Source organism: Argentina silus (assembly GCF_951799395.1).
Source record: "Argentina silus genome assembly, chromosome: 10".
Classification (NCBI taxonomy): domain Eukaryota; kingdom Metazoa; phylum Chordata; class Actinopteri; order Argentiniformes; family Argentinidae; genus Argentina; species Argentina silus.
The window spans coordinates 15,806,945-15,828,146 of NC_139664.1; the positions used below are offsets into that span (position 1 = coordinate 15,806,945).

General features: G+C 44.4%; 1 protein-coding gene across 3 annotated transcripts in view; it reads left to right on the forward strand.

The window, feature by feature from the left end:
- ncalda (neurocalcin delta a) overlaps nt 1-20,629 on the forward strand; it is a 41,532-nt gene extending 20,903 nt beyond the window's left edge. For all 3 annotated transcript variants that reach the window (XM_083678427.1, XM_083678429.1, XM_083678428.1), the window contains 4 exons: nt 11,644-12,041; nt 16,333-16,438; nt 17,749-17,865; nt 18,088-20,629. In XM_083678427.1, the coding sequence (XP_083534553.1) occupies nt 11,664-12,041; nt 16,333-16,438; nt 17,749-17,846 (582 nt within the window). In that variant the 5' untranslated portion in view covers nt 11,644-11,663 and the 3' untranslated portion in view covers nt 17,847-17,865; nt 18,088-20,629. The remainder of the gene's footprint in view (nt 1-11,643; nt 12,042-16,332; nt 16,439-17,748; nt 17,866-18,087) is intronic.
- Nucleotides 20,630-21,202: the final 573 nt, after the last annotated feature.

Here is a 21,202-nt window from a genome sequence, read left to right on the forward strand (position 1 = left end):
GAGAAGCCAAAAGGGTGGACAGACTGAGTGGGAACTGACCCCCATCTCCCTTTCTCTTTCCCCATGTATGACTCAGAGTTGTTACTCTGTCAGTGATCCTCCCCTGCCTGCCTGTGTCTGGGAGATTGCCACTGTGTTGATGGGTTGTGGCTGGTGGTGTTGGATGTGTCTGTACTGAGCTGGAGGAGTGTGTGGCTGTGCGCTGGGCTGGTCGGCGGGAGTGCTGGGCTGTGCTGTGCTGTCCCTCAGGGTGACAACAGTGTGTTGGGTGCCCCACAAAGAAGGGGCCAGTCCTTAAGCTGATCAGAGACAGCGGTGGTGGCAGCTATTTAAACAGAAGTCCCATATGTGGGTGGAGATTACCCTGCTGCGGCTGCTCCTATTGTGTTTTATCAGCTCTTCTGTTATTACAGCCAGAAAACGGAGGCTTTGAGCACACAGAAACGCGTGTTTGTGTTTGTGTGTGTGTGTGTGTGTGTGTGTGGGGGGGGGGGGGTGTTATGGATGCGTGGATATTTGAAAGAGGTGATGTCGATTTACCAGCTCTCTTAATGGTTACATCCTGTGTTGCTTAAGAAAGGCTCATGTAACCTATAACACTGGAAACCAACCTGAAGGCAGTTTATGTAATACCTGATTTATGATCAGGCTCAGAAAGAGAGCCTCGAGTTAGCAGAGGCGTTTTAACCCACTCTGAAACACACTCCTGTTGTTATGCCTGAAATAATTGTGTCGAGGTGGAGAGTTTTTGACACTGTAGCGGTATCCGTGGAACAGCCGCAGTTTGTACACATAATAGTTATTATATCAAGAGAAAGGATTTTGTCAGTGCAGGATGCCAAGCTTTTGGTTTATCACCTGCTCTGCTTTTGTCTCATGTACTCAAAAAAAGAAGCTTAGGATAAGAATGACTATTTAATCACAGGAGTCCTACTGTCACATTACACAGACCTCTTGCATAACGTCTCAGCAATTGACTCTTAACTTTAAAAGGTTATGGATAACTCTTATATAGGTGTAATTGATGGATTGGCTTTCATCAGAAGTGAAGAAGGGTTTAACTATCAGTTTAAACAGATATTACAAAATTAACCTGTAGAATGTAGAACTTTACAGGTGTCTTCAGATAAACACTCTCTCAGTCTGAGTACCTAACACTAACCCTAAGTACCCCCGGGGCCCCGGCTGAAACCAAAACCAAAACCAATCATCTTCTGACTTATTCAAGACATTCTACACACTATGTGATGATCATACAATGGTTGACCAAATAGTCCAGCAAAATAGTTGGAGTTTCATCTGTTCCATGTTGAATGACTGAAGTCCTATCTATTGGCACACTAGCCTAACTGAAAGAAGATACTGTTTAACGTGGAGTTCATCAACAGGCCTGTATCGGAAGAAAACATCCAGAAATAGATATCGCCTCAGAACTGTAAAATTAGCCCGTTTTTTTTATTACTCTTGTGTGAATTCAACTTCCCCACCCCCACCTCCCCTAGCAGTGAGCCATGCAGGTCTGAATGATGTGTGGGACAGTGAGTGAGTGTCTGTGGACAGGGACCTGTCAGCGTTGTTTAGCAGAGACAGCTGGTAGGGCGTCCTCACTGTCATACTCTTAACAGGCTTCTTTATGTAGGGGTCAGAGTTTACCAAGGCCTAACCCCATGTGGTTGTTTGGGTTGCAAAAGGGCCTCGGCCTGTAGACTCTTCTCTGGAGTGTGGGAACAAACTGTTATTTACACATGACGGAATATGCTCTGTCACATGATGTCGGATATATTCCTTCACATAAATGTTGGAGTTTCACCAGTGAATATTTTACAAAGGCCTTTGTTACTTTCTTTTAGAAAGACTGCAAATAGTTAATTCACACTTTCATCTGATGTGACATAGTAGGCCGACATATATGTACAATATAGTCAGACAGATATGCCATCCATCACCCTTACTTGGAGGGTAATATAATGTCACTTAGTATGTATTATAAGAACTTCAGAGGTGTGATGTCCCCACAGTGTAGAGATGTGAAGCTTTTGTGTTGTGAGAGTGTTAAAGCTGTGCCTGGTCCTTCAGCGTGGTACGGTGAAGTGCAGTAAGAAGCCTTCTCCCTGGAGCTGCTGTCTCAGTCTGCTGGATCAGCCAGGGGGAGGACTGGGCACAGGGACTATTGCCTAAGTACTGTTGTCATTGTCACTAGGATAAAAATAAGCACTTGTTTCTTACATAAGTGCCACACACACAAACTCCTTGGGGTTAGCAGTATGTAGACATCATCTCATACCATCTAAGACCTGGACACAGCTGCTGTGTAGACATTTCTGGTTCAATAATTGCTTTGCTTCTCAGGCGGCCTAGTATGAAATTATCAAGCAGGGAAGGTTCATCATAGTGATTTCATATTCAAAATTACATTAGAGCTGTATTACTCTGCCTGTCCTTAGGCCTGTGTGTGATTTGAATTTGAATGGATCACTTTATCTCCAACTGTGAAAGAAGAAAGCCAGATTTATCCTGAGCTATTTTCTCCCCTCCCACAGTGTCTTTTTGAAGAGGTTTGAAATGTAAATGATTGCGTCATTTGTTGCCATGTTTTTCTTTGTGCTAAGAAGAGTACTTTCCTTTTAAACCCCTTCTCAACCATTTTGAGCTTGGTGAACATCAACACTTGATGTCAATCACTTCCATTCAAGTCTGGCCTCTCCTATCAGTACAGTGTGGATATTAGCTAATGTGGCTACTGTATGTAGGGACCTGGGTGAGGCCTGCAGCATGGCGTGAGGATTTCCATCTAGTGTGCACCGTGCCAGCTCAGCATGTGTGTTAATCCTGCAATCTAAGTGCCTTTAACAACCGGCGTAATTAAACAGTAATCCATCACTTGTAATGAATTGCTTCCGAGGACGGAAGCGGTCACAGTGAATTTGCAGATGTTGAACACTCAACACTTTGCTGGGGTAGTCAAATAACCTGGAGCAGTTCAGGCTGGGTCAGCAAGTGCGAGCTTGGTTAGAAAAGCTGCTAGCCTACTACTTTTGCTGTGTGCGTGGGTGTTTTACACACATCTTTTTAGAAAGGTATTTGAAAGGTTATATTTGAATGGTTAAAACAGATGGAAGATTTGTTCATTGTTTCTTTCATGCAGTTCCTCTGTCTCCTTCGCCGTTAGTAATCATCACACTGTTTTATTTAGTGAGGAATATTCTAGATAGTGTCATTATGCTTTTATAAATTGGATATTTTTAGCCTTGTCTGGAGTATAATTCCCACCAGATGTCAGACTGTGAACCATATGACCACACACACAACCAGCGGCAAGGCTGCAGAATAATATCTGTTTCTCTTCCATTGTTGTTATGCTCTCCTCCTTTTCCAATTACAACTTCCATTCAGAGCTTGTCAAGGAGAACACACCACATCCTCATCTTTCACATTGTATGCCGACTAACTCCACTCATTATTTTTGAGTCCATTTTTTTGCTGATTTTGAGGTTGTTTTTAATCTGGTTCACCATCTCTGCATGAGAAGTGAATTAAAGATCACTCACACACGTGCGCACGTGTGCACACACACACACACTCTGTACCATTCAGCTAACAGGAGGTATAGCTGTCTAGCTGCCAATTACTATGAAAACTCTTCTCTACCCAGCAATTTTGGACTCCAGCCTCCACAGAAGTTGAACCAGAGGTCTAAATTACATTTGGAGGTTTCAGAGTTCACATTCACTGTCATTAGAAGCCAACAGTTTGTTTGAGCCCCTTCAGATAGCACTGTAGCGCTATTCATGGAATTCCAGTTATCCTCAACTTCCTATTTCGTGCAGGGAGAATGGTAAATAACACTAGTATACTTGTTGGAGCCTCAGCTACTTAGAATTCCACTCTAGTTGCATTCATTTGCTTGGCAGTCTGGGTGCATGCTTGCTTCTGCTGTGAAATGGAAGGAATCCGTATGCACCCGTATCGTCGCTGGATTGTTTGAAATTGTTTTATGCAATTGCGCAAAGATCATTTTTGAAGATAAATAACGAAATTGCTTTCTGTAGCCATGTACTGTAAAGTGATGTCAATTTGAGGACGAAAGAAGAAATTGAAAACAACATGGTTTTTTTTTCCCCTCTTAACTTGACTGTTGTACCGAAGGTGTTACATGGATAGAGACAACATGTTTATGTCCCATATTACATTCTGAATTGCTCTGTGTCGATATGACGCGCTGGGCTGAGGCCTCTCCCGTAATCCATAGTGTCACCAGCATTCCCATGGTACGGATGCAGAGTCTTCTCACATTATCACCACCTTCCCTCTCATTCAGGCCTCTGTGTCCCCACTATAATGAGCAACCTCTATACTGCATATGACCTTTATCAGTTTGATGGATGTTAGAATGAACATACAGTGCAGTGTAAATGTAACCCTGCCCTAGCCCCCCTCCCCCCGCCCCCCCCCAGCCCTCTGCTCACTGAGGTGGATCATCATGATCTGCTCACCCCTGATATTCACCATCGCTGGGCTCTGTCTGGGCTCTGTCTATCTCTGAGAACTGTCACCTCACCTCTGGGTAAGAGTACGAGCCGTCTCCTGTACTGTGAGGGAACGGAGGAGAGAATAAAAGAGAGAAGATGACATGACAGGAGAGGTAATGAAAAGGGGGCAGTGAGACTGGGAACACAAGGGGGGGGTCTTTCCCAGGTCATGTCACCCTGGCAACCAAGGAACAGGATTCCATTTTAATAATAGTAATATAATGCGCTGAAAAAGGAAAGGGATCCTACAGAGAGCTGAATTATTACGATCATGACACTGTATTTATTATTCATTATTCATTCATTAATATTATTCACATTCAATTCATTGATGAACATTGTACATGACTCACTCAATTGCATGGGTATTGTTACCAACCAGGAAGTAAGCTCCCCTGGGTCTGGTGCCGGCAGTTATTTCCAGTCACAGTGTTGATTAATAGCTCTGCTCAGCGTGCCATCAGTTTTTTGTTGTTTAACCTTTGTCTGTAATTATCATAATTTCACCGAGGTCAGAGAGTCAGTGTAGATAAGAATATGAGCACTGAGCAGCCCAAGCCATCTCTCTGTGGAAGAGTTATGATGACACTCCTTGATTCCAGGTTTGGCCACTCTATTAGGGGCTGTTAAGTGAAGCCTTAATCAACTTTAATCTTCTGCCATTATCAAGTTAGCTGAGGGATAGAGGGTTTGTGTTTGAAGCTGCCCAACGAAATGCTTCAGAGTAGGCATGGAGTTATCACTCTGCTCTATTGAGACGGTGCTGTATGCGAATGTAACAGCAAACAGCAACTCTCTCCGGCTTCATCCTGCACCTTGCTGTGATGTAACTTCCTCTTTTGTTTGCTATTTTCCATGATGTCATTTCCTCTAGCTATATTTCTCTTTGACCACAGGAAACTGAGCCAGATTTGTTTGGATCCCAGGGCATGTCTCTCGAGGCAGTACCATCATGGGGCTGGCCTGAGTAGCATTTTCTCAGACCTGGTTTCACCTTAGACCAAACAGGACTTTGATGATGCACTGAGCAGACTGAATCAGGTAATAACAAACAGACAGACATGCTATTCTGCCTGGCCTTGAGGGTTACTCATCCAGCCAATTAACTGGCCAAGAATCCTGTGGCACGGAGGAGACCCCACAGGAGCAGCACAGGGAGCCGTACAAATTAGTCACGACCCCAGAATACCAAGGAGACTCAACATAGCCAACACTACTGTATACAGTATATCCAATTCATCCAGTCGCCACATATCCAGCACTTCAGCTAATCCAATATGCAGACTCCACTTAGGCTACAGTGCACACAACACTATCTAATATATCCAATACAGACAGACTCCACAAGGCCAAATCCAATGTATGCAGACTCCACATGTCCAATTTATCCGACTCATGCAGACCAGACACAGCCACATATCCACAGATAATTAACCACCCTGATGGAGCACTGTTATAATCAATGAAGATCCTGCTAACAGAATTCTCATTACTTGCCAGCGATGGCTTTTCTTTCCAATACATTTTATTTTTTTAATTATCGGTTTATTATTTTCAATAACAAATGCCTTGTGGTCTTAATCTGGCTCAAACATTTTGTGAAAGTTAATTGAGAGAATGTTCCTTTATTCCTCAATGCTTTATTGCTTTTCTACTGTATCCGTAATGGCTGCATCGAGTCTGTTACCATAGCAACGTAATGAAGGATCCGGGACTTTAAAGTAATGGTTGAAAATAAAGGCTGCAGCAAGCTAATCAACCCACAAGGAGACATCAAACGTTAGATGTTCTTAGACATGATGCTGAAGTGGCTGCTCTCAGATATGGCTCCTTCTTTGTTTTCAGTTTTTTTTGTTTTAAAGGGAGTCAGAACCTCAAGTTGTTGGCCCACCTCCAAGTGGTACAAAGCCACCCTGATGGAGCACTCCGTGGCAGCCTTCCAAAGTCCAGTCTCTCCTTTCTCACCTCCCTGTGCCCATCACATTGTAGGGCAACCCTCTGGGCTTTCTCAGACCTGCTCGGGGCACGGATGGTTTGATAACGGGGCCTGTTCTCCTGCTGGCCTGTGGTCTGTGTGGTGATGCTGTGCAGCTGTGTGTGTCTGTGGGGCCCAGAGAGAGAGAGGACGGACTTCAGGCAGTCATCTAGCAGACAAACTCGGACGCTGTGTTGGGGGGCATCCTTTGTTCTGCTGACTGGGCTAGTGTTGTCTTGTTCGGTTGTGCTTGAGTCACGCCTTGATTCAACCACAAACTGGTTTGTCTGTTTATTGTACTGGTGTGATTCTGTGGTTGGTTGGTGCTAATAAAGGTTATATAATAAATAATGGGTTTATAATTCAAATTCTCACTCACTCTCTCTCTCTCTCTCTCTCATTGTTCCCATTCTCCATTGTTCCAGTGAGTAAGCTGCCGTCTCGCACTAAGAGTACAGAACCCAACACGCCCCCTCCTTTGCCTGAGAAACTCTCTCTCACTCTCACTGGGTAGTGGGTTCTACACACACACACCCACTTTTTTTTCCCACTGTCCTCTTTCTAATTAGGCCCATTTTAAGCATCTCCACCAGCATAGGAATAGCGTGGGTGAGACGGGTTGGTGGAGTGGGCCCGATCCTCCCAGGGGACTGTGGCCTCTGCGTGTCTGGCGTTCCTGGGCTCCCTCTGGGCCCTGGTTTCTCATCCCTCTGACAAGAGAGGATAATCTCTGACAGCTGGACCAACACTGGAATGTGGCTCCACTGTTAGTCTCTGACAATACAGCTACGCCGGGGTATCCTCTACTAATCTGGGCTGCTATAGCGATGGCTTAGGCAGGCAGGGCCCCAGATGCAGCTAAGCAGAGGAGGAAGCCACCTACTGTTGCCCCTCGTCCATCTCCAACTCCTCCTCCTCCTCCTCCTCCTCCATCTATAGGAATCTGCTGCAGCTGGACATTCAGCCCCCCAGAGCAGCTGCTGGAGCGGGGGAGGAGGCTTGGCGGAGGCTATTGGGGTTTTAGCTATGGTCAGGGGGTTCTGGAGCTTTGTTGTCCAAATACATTTCATTCCTCAAGCTGATGCTTGAGAATGAGAGAGAGGTGGTAATCCGAGGTGTCTGTGTGAACTAAGTGTTACACTGTAGGCTATTTATTATTGCACTGGTAAATGTGTTGCACACAACCACCCGCAGCCAGTACCTGTTGCCTGTTTCTCAGAGCCTCTCACCTGCTGATTTCAGTGGGCTACTTGCTACTCACTACGCACGCACACACACACACACACACACACACACACACACACACACACACACACCAGCCCAATAAAACAGCCCTTGCACTTTCCCCCCACTCAGTCACCCTGCAATCAATGATTCAGTGTGAAAATGAGTTTGTGCTTTCCCTCACTCTACATTTTCTTTTTCTTTTCTTTTTTTCTTTCTAAAGCTTATCAATGGCCCCGGAGTCTTTGCGGGGGGTTTCCATGGCAACTGCTGTGGGGAACGATCAGATGGTAGATGTAAAGGTCTTGAGAAGCAAAGTGAAGTGGCGGCCATGTAGGGGAGGTGGAGGAGGAGGAGGAGGAGGAGGAGGAGGAGGAGGAGGAGACGACGACGACATCCTCCTCCTCCTCACTGGCCTATGCAGTAACACACCACAGTGCTAAAGATAAAAGGACTCTGTCTGATATTCCTCATTCCCTGGGGCTGTTGTACTCTCATACAGTAGCTGTATTAGCCCCTATCTGGATAATGTATTCACACACAATTACCATCACTATGGGCCTCTTAGCCATTCAGGATGAGGATAAGTGGCTTATTACAGCTGGAGATTTTTTTTTTTCCCATTATGATGGTGCTGGGAAAGTATTAACAGTTTCACGGGTGATTGCAAAAAGTAAGTATAATTAAGAATAGCCTATGTGTTGTGCACAGCGGCTTTACAGTGGGTATTCCCTTTTACCTGTTGCCCCCAATGTGTCTGTATGTCAGGTGTTGCACCTGTGTGTGGGATAATGAGAGATGAGCTTGGTTTTATTTAGCTCTCATGGTGAGTTGATGAGAGCCACCCATCATGGGCTATTCCTTTTATGTGTCCACTTCTTCATGATAATTATGGCTGCCTGAGAATTGGATATTGACAGGGCAAAAATCCACTTGGCCATCTAGACCTGTTATGGTCCTTTTTGTTTGATATTTGAAACGTGCGTTGTCACCATACGATGATGATGATGATGATGATAATGATACAGTGCTTGATGACACAGATCGTTTCCATCTCTCTGTGTTCTATTTCTGACACGCATCGAGGGGGGAAGCATCTCCCAGTGAGAGACGGAGCAGTCGGGCGCACAATGGGGTTTCTGTGTCACACAGCCAGGTCTAGTCAGGTCAGACATCATAGAGGCAGACACACACACATACACACACACACAGAGCTGCTGAAAATAGACTGCGTGTCGTCAGATCACAGGGCTGCAGGCGTTAGTTGTGCATATCATGATTGCTGACGGGAGCTGTGGTTTGGGTCACGGTTATGGATTTTACTGGTAAAGCGCATGGTGTCGGCCAGAGGAAGACTACAGTCAAATGAGGTACCTCCTGTGGAGTTGTTTAGGCCAAGTATAGCCTCTGTGATATTTCTGACGTGATTTACAGTCAAGTGTAGTAGTTTCATTGTAGTACTCTAGTTTTCGGTCATATTAGCTAAGTTTTGCCCTTCACAGCATCACGTTTCCGTCATTCCTCTGATGAAAGTGGCTGTTAAATAAATATCTAATAGGATGTGAAACATGTTTCCCTTGCCTCGTTAGCAACACAGAGTTCCCTAGTATTTCAATGTCCAGCCAGTCACTGTTGCCTGGTCAGTGTGGCTGAGCAAACGGGCTTTAAGGTAGACGCAGAGGCTAACAGAGGCTAACAGAGGCTAACAGAGGCTAACAGAGGCTAACAGAGGCTAACAGTGCCTTATCAAGGGGTGGAAACAACGTTTTGGAGATTTTTTCCATCCACCTTTTAAAGTGCATGCAAAACCTAGATTCAAATCTTATTCCAGTCATGGTTGTGGTTTTCATCACGTTTACCAAACGTGTTCTGTCTTGTAGCCTCACTCAACCGTTGGTCCTTGTTCCATGTTGTTGGCCTTGCCCATCTCTTCACTTCTAACCTAACCGCGCTGAGGAGAGGAAGTGCTTGTTGTGTGATCCATGTTTGGTTCCATGAGAGTTCTTGTCCTTGGGGGTTAAGAGCTAGGTGGATTTCTTTTGAGAATGGGGTACGGCCACACCTTCCTGTACTATACTTGTACCAGTCAGCTGCTCTGGCACTGATCCACACCATCCAGTAGATACTGTCACTCTGTAGCAAAACACAAATACAGGATGGAATGATACCATTCCCCATTCCTCATTCCATTCCATGCGTTACAATGAGCCCGTCCTCCCAATTTCTCCCTCCACCAGCCTCCACTGCTCTGTTGATGAGTTATCTAAAGTCCATTTAATTGTAATTGGTTTGACATTCCACAAATATATGAGATGCTGTATTCAGGTCATTTTAATGGATTAATTCAACGCCACGGTACTTTATACAGGTCTTGGCATTATTAGCCTTGTCAAGTTGAATGCAGAGAGAGACAGAGGGAGACAGAGAGAGACAGAGGGGCTGGTAACAGCAATAATAATCTGAGCATCTGGCCTCTTCCAGAGAGCGAGGTCACAGGCTCAGACGATTGTCTCATTAGTACTGGGAGACATGACCTCGGAGAGAGGGGGGAAGTCACTTCCTGTTTGGAGTTGCACTAAATGTCACGAAACGGCAGATACGAAACAGACTTTCCGGCCCCGAAGGATGAACAAATTACGCCTGAGAAGATACTCGGGGTAGTTTTGTCAGATACTATTCATTTTACAAGCACTTTTCAAGAGCTTTATCGTGCAGTTGCTTGATCAGTATATCAATGTGAACAAATTCAGTTTGTAAATGAATGTGTACAGCGGGGTCGCACTGCAGGGTCGCACTGCAGCACATTGTGGCTTATAAAGTATGGAGGCCTAACTATGTGTCAGTAGTCAGGTAGTCTCCCTTAAGACACAGCAGCTGTGGAAAAAGACTATGTGCCAGGTACTGTAGCTTTCAGTCGTGGCTATGAATCAGGCTCTGAGTGTCAGCGACTATAGTCAGCGACTGAGCAAATAGCCTTATTCTATTCATGCACTTGGGTTACAGTACCTCACAGCACAGTTTTACAATTGACAAAATGTTGTTTTGTTATGTTATGTTATTTTTCTGTCCCAAAAAAACAATTTATTCCACATGTATTATTCATCAAATAATATCCCTTTTGATGTAAGAGTGAATGAAAGCATCTCCCGGAGGCGTTTTTGTGACCAGAATTTCAGGGCCACCAGATCCTCTCTCAGCCATTGTCTCTCACCTCTGGCTGAGGCAGCTCCCTCCACACAATTAATCCTCTCATTTGACAGTGTGCAGACATACAGTAGCTGTGTGTGTAGGCTATAGGGCTAATGCCCTGGCAGTGGCATGGCGTTGAGAGAGCGTAGATTTAGTTATTTTAGTGTAGGATATGATGTGGAGGAGTGTTTGTTGATTGGCTCCAAAATACAGTATGATTGGAGCACCTCTTTCAGCCCACTCAGTGTGTGCGCAAGCTACCGTTGAGTAGAGCACTGACTACAGTATACGGGTTTAATAGAGCTGTAAAATCTGTGGAAAGCATATGTTTGACTGCTCCATGGAAAGGTCCATCACTTGAGAAGTAAGAGACATTTGGTTCTGGTGAGCATGGTTAAGTATAGTGATATAAACTCTGGTTCCTTTTTTGTTAGTTTTTTTTGGTCTGCCTCCACTCCCCCCGTAATGGAGGACAACCTTATTTGTATTATTTAAAAAGGGAACAGAGTAATAAAAATGAAAAATAGATAAAAGCTCTGGGTTCCTTTTACTTCTCTCTTATTTCTCTATGGGGATACCTCAGGATAGATAGAGTGACTCATGCTCAGCCTGTTGGTTGAATAGCAGTCAAGAAACCGCTAATAACATTCAACTTGTTTGCTGTATACCTAGCTGTCAACACACAAGCTAACAGCACTCTCTCCCTTTCTTCTCCCTCTCCTGCAGCTGTTACCTAAGTGATCGTCATGGGGAAGCAGAACAGTAAGCTCCGTCCTGAGGTGATGCAGGACCTGCTGGAGAGCACGGACTTCACCGAGCATGAGATCCAGGAGTGGTACAAGGGCTTCCTACGAGACTGCCCCAGCGGGAACCTCTCCATGGAAGAGTTCAAGAAGATCTACGGAAACTTCTTCCCCTATGGAGACGCCTCCAAGTTCGCCGAGCACGTGTTCCGGACCTTCGACGCCAATGGCGACGGGACAATAGACTTTCGGGAGTTCATCATCGCCCTGAGCGTGACGTCGCGAGGCAAGCTGGAGCAGAAGCTGAAGTGGGCGTTTAGCATGTACGACCTGGATGGTAACGGCTACATCAGCAAGTCTGAGATGCTGGAGATTGTACAGGTACGGATGCCATGGGTGGCCTTTCAGAATTGTACTTCACATGAAACAGGTTCATCCTACTCTGGTTTATATTGTCTGATCATAACAAAATATCTCTTTACACAGAGTATTAATGTCCGTTGCAATATATTCTCCTATTAATTGCTCAAGAAAATATATTCTGTATAGATTACAGGTGATCCATAAGCATCCCTTTCTGTGGCTCTGAACCAGACTTGTGTGTCACTGTAGATTAATGTCCATCTGGCAGGTTGTGCACCTGACGTTGGTAGTTAAACAAATGATGAGCTGGCCGATCAGCAGTCAAACAGTCAGAGGGGACTTTAACACTGGCCAGAGCTGTGATTAAACACTGTTACATAAACACCTCCACCACTGTATCCATAACACTTGTAGGCTCTATTTATGAGCTAGTCAAGATGGAGCAGGTACAGTACGATTTACTGTACCCTTATGCTTATAACTGTCCAATGTTAATGGTTGAGGGAGAGACCTCTAAAGAAGGCCTCTTGTCAAGGGACACAAGATATAGTATTCTTTCTCTTGAAATATTTTACCATCATGGAACATTTTACACAAGCTTACCAGTTATTTAAGCTAAGAAGTGAACACAAATTGTCCCGACCGTCTAGACTCAACAGGCTGAATATTCCGAGCGGAATACAAGAGAGGGGTCGTGGAGAAGTCACATCCGTTATCTGAGCTCTGCAGTGGTGTTCAGTTCACCTTTGAAAAGAAGACAGTGGCTGGCATTTCCTGCCGAAGTGCTTCTTATGTAAACAGACCTTCTGCGTATTACTCCCTCAGCTCAGATGGCTATTTATGTCCTCTAACTGCAGTTTGTCCTAGTTCAGCTTCACCTAATTCTTGTGAGCAGAAAGCTTCTCTCCACGCATATGTAATTTTAGAAACAAGTGGTTGCTCAGATGTTGGGGCCCCGCCAAGCCAAACTCTATGTTCTGGGGTTCTTCAGAGTTGTGCTGGGATGGGTTTGCCTTGCTCTGGATCACAGCACTGGTATTTTGAGCTCCTTGCATGGAACCAGATGACATTCTGTACCATCTCAGATGGAATCCTTGTAATTAGAGCTCTTGTAATACCGCTTGTATTCATATGTAATCAGATTATTTATGTTGAATTATAGCGGAATGTAAGCCCCGCTCCGACTCCAGGGGAATCCCTCTGTGATGATGAGTCATGGACTGTGAGATTTTTCTCAAGGGGAAAGGGGAGAGAATTAGAGTCAGGGCCTTTGTTCTTTTCTTGACTTGACAATACAGCAGGATCTCAGTCAGAAGAAGAATTCCGAGTGCTCTGCTCTGGTTTATGTCATTCTCTGTGTACATCACTGGCTGTGAGTGACAGTCAGAACAGAAGATCAGCTCTAATGCTACAGGGGACCTGTGTGCGTGACTCACCCTGGAGCTCTTTGACACATAAAGCCCTCCTCATCCCTGAGCTTGGGCTGCATTAGGGCACAGGGCTGTCTGGCTTACTCATCACCCACGGTGTCTCAGCCTAGAAACCTCAGGAGAGGCCAGGAGAAAAGTTTGGAGAGCTAGCCTAACTTTTCAAAGTACTGTACTAGATCTAGACCTCAGATAGCCTGTCTGACGAAGCCTGAAACTCTGTTTCCTGCCATTTCACATGTATGCATTGTGATGTATTCAATTGTTACTTGAGTAGTTTTGATGATAATGGCGGTGGTGATGGTTGTAATCTAATGGTGGCGGTGGTAGTCTAAGATGGTGAATATGGTTGATGTGATTATGGTTGATGTGCAGTGAAAGTAGGCTGAATATTACTCCCATTCTCATTAAGAATAGGCCTGATCGCTCTGATAGCAAAAACAGGCCTCTTATCTGATTCAAGAAACTGCTAGGCCTACACTATCTGTATCACTCCCCTTTTGCCTGTGTGCGTGTGTGCGTGTGTGTAAATGCTGGTGATGCTCATAATTGTCCTTGCTGTGGGTGTAATTGAATGAGATGGATAGCAGCCAGCTCATTTTCTTCAGATAATGACAAAACCGAACACGGACAGATAAAACCGGCCTCTAATCGCTATCTATAATTGATGCCTCTCCGTGGTTGGAAACAATTATATCTCAGGAACACACGTGGACAGGCCACATCGAAGTTCATGTTGCAGTGGTCATTAAGGCCACAGATATAAGATGTGTGTCGGGAATAGAGACGATCTTGTGATGTGAACCAGCCTCTCGCTACAGGAGAAGTCTATGGCGTGGGTTGTTTTTTTTAAGGGAGCGAGAGGCAAGCACCTGGCGCTGAAGCGGAGCTGTCTGTGGGCAGGGCCACTCAAACGGTGCTCAGCTGGCCTTGTCTGCTTCAATAACCCTCAACAAGTGGCTGGCCTCTCCTCCAGATATGATTTAAGGCTCCCTATTTCACGGCCATTCAGGCCCAGTGTGAATGCCGTAATGACCAGAGAGGGAGAGAGTGGCGGCGGTGATGTGATCCTCTCCTTTTTCCCTTTCAACACGGATCTATAAGAGGATAGATAGGTAGGTAGGGAGGGAGGTGATGGTCCCGAGTGCTGTATCAATATACTACACACTCCACGCACTGCTGCTCAGCCTTTTCACCGGGGGGCCTGTTGTGTTGCGTTCTCTCCTTTTGTTGTCTGGAAATGTATGAGTACAATAGGTGTACAAAAGAGGCTCCTTTTTTTTTACCCTGTTCACATTCAGGAATACGTGTTTGTGAGTTAAAAAGATAAAGCATGCGGTTTGCTGAATTTGTGCGTGCGTGTGTGAGAGAGAGAGAGATTCAGCTGTTAGACTGTCTACAGGAGCAGGTTGAGAGTTAGTATTTAAGAGCACCGCATACCGTATAGAGGGATACGGGATACTGCCAGGCCAGCACAGAAAACAAATCGATTTAACACGCCTAATGAATTAGAATGACTCCCACCTGAGTGGCACTCAGACATTATTCTCCGTTAAAAGCATCAAAGGTTATTCAGGGGATTATAGCTTGTTCCAATCCTCATGCTTTATGCTTCAGACCTGAATGGGTCGACACGTGTGTTTGTGTTCACAGGAGGGTGTTTTTTTACTGTGCTTCCCTCTCGTCTCGTCTTTGTCATTTACCTGATGTCTCTCTTAGGCGAGGCCCGCATTTGGGGACCAAGATATTGATTGATAGGCCCACCGCTGCCCAAAAATACGCGTTTGAAAGGCATTCGGCTTGTTCCAGCACAGAAATGGTTTTCTGCTCGAGTGCGTCAGTATCGGATTGGCTCATGTATTAGTAGATTCCATTACAATTCCAAAACAACCTGTCCCAGCTCTGATATCGTCCAGACTCGACCTCCAGGCTAACGCTGGCGGTGCGACGGTACAACCTGACAGTCCATGGATTGTCCCAACTGTAGTAGGTTTTAAACAGCCGAGGTGTAGGCCGTCATTAAGTGCTGATGCTCTCTGGTGGGGGTGTCATACGAAGAGAAAACTAGAGCTGAAACTTCAGTAGCCATGATCAGGCCTAACGGAAATCATTCAGACTTTGTTAAAGTAAGAAGCATTAGAAAATGCCAGAGGTCCTTTGGCTACGCTGCCTATGCGTGCACTCGTCTCGGAGGAGTCATGCTGTAAGTCTAGGAAGCAGGTGGGAGCAGGTGGCAGGGTTTGTGGGAGGCTAAATAAATAGAGATGTGGCTGAGAGACCCAGAGAGGTGGGATGCAGGCAGGCAGGCAGGCAGGCGGGCAGGCAGGCAGGCAGGCAGGCAGGCAGGCAGGCAGGCAGTTCCGGGTGGGGGGGGTTGGTTGGTACTGTAGGCTGTGCTGCTGAGGGCTGATGATAATCCGGTGGGTGGTGGTGCCCACGGTGCCCCCTCAGAGCCCCAGGCAGCCCCAGAGAGAGCAGCGGTGCCAGGGGGCTAATGGTGGGAGAGCAGGGCCTATTTAAAGCTCCCGCAGCCACTAATCACAATCAGCCCTCCACTGTTTAGGTGTCAGCTCAGATTCCCCTCAAGCCCTCCTCCTTATTAGAGATGGAGCTGGCGCCTCCGTTATTTCATTAATGAGCACCGTAACCGTACCACCAACCTGCAATGCAGCAGTCGAACGCGCGCAGACAAATTGGTTTGTAGGCTGGTTGTTTGTTTTCCCCGCTCCTGTGTGTTTCTCACCCTGCCATACAATTAATAGTGAATCGTGTTAGTGTACGTTTGACGTCTACTCTTTGCTTTTGCCCGCCAAGATAATTAGCCTACTGCACACAAAATAGGCCATCCTCTGAAATCCCATCCTCTGTTTCTTGTTCTCCAGGCGATCTATAAGATGGTGTCTTCTGTGATGAAGATGCCTGAGGATGAGTCCACACCGGAGAAGAGGACAGAGAAGATCTTCAGGCAGATGGACACCAACAGAGATGGTAGGTCTCCTCTATGCAATCTATACCCAGGATATTTTTTTTTTTAGGTACTTATTCTAAAAATGAATCGGTGTTCAAATTTCTCACTGCCAGCAGACAACACTTCTAACCAGGTCTAAGCGGGTTTCCCAAGCAGCTTAGCGTACAGCTGAATGGTCTGACACAGCCACCTGTTGGAGTGTTTGTGTGTACAGTGCAATCGTTGTCGTAGTGCTCATTACTGAAGCATTGTGGCGGTCCTTCAGCTGGAGTGAGCAGCTCACTACAGACAGGCACCACTATTGGGCTCAAACATCTTCCTGAGCAGAAGAGACACTCCAACAGGTCGAGAGGGGGAGAGGGAGAGGGGAGGGAGGGAGGGAGAGGGGAGAGAGAGGGAGAGAGAGAGAATTGACCTCATGGCCATTGAACTGTGCTGTCTTTCATTGGCTCCCATGATTAGAATCACGAGTACTGAAGGACTGGGGAGTGTGTGTTTGAGCATGTGCGCTTCTGGATTTGTGAGTGTGCGCACGCACGCGGGTGGGTGGGTGCACGCACGCATGCTCATTCGTGTATGTGTATGCTGCCTGCATATAAAACTATATAAAACTACATTTATTAATTCATTAGAAAATACTATGTACAATACACATTCATATACATTGATAAAATGACAGAACGTATTGCTCCCAAAACAGAAGTTGTGTTCAGCAATTGATGCTCCAAATAGGGGAAATGGAATAATGCTATTTTTGGAATGCAGTGGTATCTGCATATTTGTTGTTGAGATCCATTGTCTGACGGCATAAATAGTCATTTTGATGCAATGAGGAGCATTAATTATACAAAAGGAAGCCATATGATTGAATAAGAACCTGAAGGGAATGGCCTCTGCTGCCTCAATGAGCAAATCGAATAAAAATGTATCAACAGAAAACAGTCCTGTAACCTGAGCCTGTAGTTGGTTATAAATATCTGCGGTTATCTTCACACTCTGTGGCACATTTCCTGTCTAAGACACGATAAACACAATTTCAAAAGCATGGACAACAGAGTGATGCTTTCTCTGCAAATACTCTGAATACATAATAGAGAATGACATACATGTATGACAAGGATATGAATAACAATTGAGGGCCATCTCAATACTGCCACCTGTTGATGAAAGTTGAACACCATAGTTACCTTCTAATGTTACTTGGGAGTGTCATGAGGGACCCTTGTTGCGAACCAAATAAAGGTATAGCTAGCTCATGTTTCAAACATGGAGGTTTAATTTTATTTTCACTTAAACTGTCATCTGACTCTCTCCTGTTTGTGTCTCACAGGTAAGCTGTCTCTGGAGGAGTTCATCAAGGGGGCCAAGAGCGACCCCTCAATCGTCCGCCTTCTGCAGTGTGACCCCAGCAGCGCTGGCCAGTTCTAAAAGGGGCTCAACACACAATGTAATTCACCTTTGTATTGATTTAGGTTTTGTATGCCTTTTTCTTTTAGCTGGAAATGTCTTATCCTGTCTATGATCTTCTGGCAAGATGGAGAAAAACACAGGGTCCACCAATGTAAAGCATGTTGATGTTTTGGTTTGATAGATTATATATCCAACTTACTGCAACTTACTGGGATCTATCAATGGTTGAACAATTTTATATCACTATTTTTCTTTTCAGTGCTTTTTTGGGTAAATCCAAATAGCCCCTCCCCCTCCACCATGGAGACAACTGATGGAAGACACGCCTTCAAACAAGCACTGAGGACAAGGGTATCATGGGAGCCAGCTTCTCCAGACGTCATGGTCAACCCCTAACCCAGCAGAGACTAAAACCCAAAGGTTTTCCAATGACTACATTCATGATGCTATCCCCATGTATTTGACAAAAAAGAAAATCCTTCTGTTTTAAAGGCATACATTGTATCATAACTGAACCAGAGTCTCTAAAGGGTTGTCCCTGGCTTTCAGTGTCCTCCAAGGCTCCATAGGCAACCCAGGTCCTCCATAGCTCTTGTGTGTATCATAGACAGAGTGTGCATGAGAGAGAGAGAGAAAGCATGAAATGGACAGAGACAGAGAGAGAGAAAGAGATTATTTAACCTGGTGAAAAGGTTGTGACATTTGTCCCATGGAAAGAATTGTTTTAGTTGTTTTTTTTTTACTGTGAGAATGTGAATGTGTGTATGATGTGTTTTTTTGCAAGCTTGATACACTTGTTTTGTTTTGTTCATTTGTGCTGGGATATTCAGACTCAAGAAACAGATAGAGACTCTATATTGTGCTATGCATATACGGTTATTACACCCTTTGTAATGGTCTGGACTTCCTGAAGTATCTCTGGTTTGAAGAAGGAGAAGGATGATCCAACCCATATATGTCCTGTCCTCCATGGTCAACATATCACAGAGAATTTGGTATTGATAGGTAGCTATCTTTAGTATGGCTCTTTTTGCCATATTTCTCCTAAATGCATCACTGTGTGCATAAATAGGACATTTAGTTTTTAATGGCCAGAGTAATGCTTTGACAGAACCTCCAAGACATTTGATAAAAAAACATTTGTGCTGTGTAGATTTCTAAATTTCACCTAAAAGTGGGAAATAAAAACCTGGTTTTGTACCTTACTCTTAATAGTTTAGATAGTCAGTTCTCCAAAAAACATTTTCCCTAAAAACCACAAGTTTCAGAACAAATGTTACAAATTGTGTTTTCCATAGAGCCTGTTAAAGGATATCAAGCATGCAAATCTGTTTTTGTTCTCATTTAATGTGTGAAGAAAAACACTTCACATTAAATTTTAGATGTTTTAAATGGCGCATGTGAAACAATTTTCGATCATTTTAAAAGGTGGAGGTGGGGTTTACCGTATGAACACATATGCATGTGACTTTGTGCATGTGTGTATAAGTGTGTTCATGGTTATCAGCAGTATTTGCTATGTTTCAAATGTCATTCATTACCTGTCAGTGTGTTATGGAGAGCATTAAGATGGCCAAAGCTGACATTTTGTATGGTAAATTAGTTTTGTAGCTGATATGACATCCTGGGGCTGCACAATGTTATTGCACAATGATTCAAATGCCATTTAGGTCAAAGTATGTGTATTTTGGGCAATACATTATATTTTCTTAGCTCCTCCTAAAACTATGTCCTACGTGCCGTGATGTATGACATTTCATACAGCTACAGAGCTCCTAAGTGTGACATGGCTAGCCTGTTTGTAAAATTAGTGCCCAGTCAAATATAACCCTCTGAACCCCCTTCACCGTCTTTTTTGCGATTGAATCACAAACGCCCTTTCGACACATTTTATTGAGAATTACTCCTAGCTATATCTGGTGTCACTTTCCCAAATAGCTGTGAATAAGTACTCCACTCAGTGCTTCCGCTCTTTTGATCATTTTTTTCAAGAAAAAGCAGGAAGCAAATCTGGCTGGCGCGGGCCTAAGCTAAAGCTCTGAGCCACAATTGTGCACCGCTGTCAACTGTATTCACAGATACACACACATACACACACAGATGTGTGCACTGTTAAATGGGGTTAATAATACTGTATTTTATTAGAGATGTGCTTTACCTTTTATGTTGAGCTGTGGTTAAAGCCCTGTCATTCTCAAACACAAACCCACCAAGGATCTGAGCCATGGAAGTCCCTCTGGCCCTGCCATGAGTCTTCTCACAGCTCACTGGCCTTCTCCTCTCCACCCCTACAGTAGCATACAGTACCACGTCAATTTGTTAGCAACACATTAAACCCTTTTCCTTTTTAATTGAATGTAACTGAGGCCCCAGGGCCTAAATCAGTGGTTTCAGTTACTGAATATTGTTAATTGGACAAATATTGAATGTTTTTTTGAATAACTGCTGTTTTGTAAAGAAAAGACAACATTGAAATAACTGAGGATCACAACTACTGCAAAGATTATGTCACGTTGTATGCTTTTATTGTATTTCTATTATTTTTTAAAAAGCTGTGTCAGGTGTAACATTTCTGTAAAACACAATAGCACCATGTGGTCAAGTGCCAAATAAACAAAAACAGTATTGTATAAATTTATACTGTACAATTGTTATCTGTCGAACAAAATGTTTGTAATTGTTGCATTTTGTAGGTTTTGTATGGTATCCTGTATTTAGTGACAAGTGTAGTTTTTGAACACAGGATTCTGTTTTGGTCAACTTAAAAAGCAAAAATTAAATCTGCAACTTTTTGTGCGCTATGTTGGATGTCATGTCTGTTTTTTTTTTCAGTACTCAATAGTAGGACTTCTGTGACATCTGTAACGATGTTCAACACCATCATAGTAACTCTCAAAGGTTAACTCCACCCTACCCAAACTAAGTACGCCAATTTTCATTCCATGCTTCCTTTACTGGGAAATGAAAATAGCATCTCTTGTCCAGAGCACAGTGACCAGTCAGGCACAGCTGCAGCTTCTCAAATGGGCTGGAGTGAGTTCCTGTTCGTCATTAGAAAGCACTAGGGGCATGTTTTTCCTAGAGCTGGGTCATATTGGACCTGAAACCCTAACCACAGGAGACATGGAGTGTTCTGAGGCAACTCTAGAAGACTTTTCCTTATGTTGTCAAGTCAACATCACATTTTGTCCGCAAATACCTGGCCTCAAATGTTTTTAGGAGTACTGTTATGACTCTGTCTGCCTAGTTGAAAGAGGTCTAGAGACCTATTTTCTATTTCTTTCACCTGAATGTCAAACTATGCTAATAATATGAGCATCGTTCTCTGAAAGTACAATCAATAATCCACAGCCCAAGTGCTTTTCTGAGGCAAA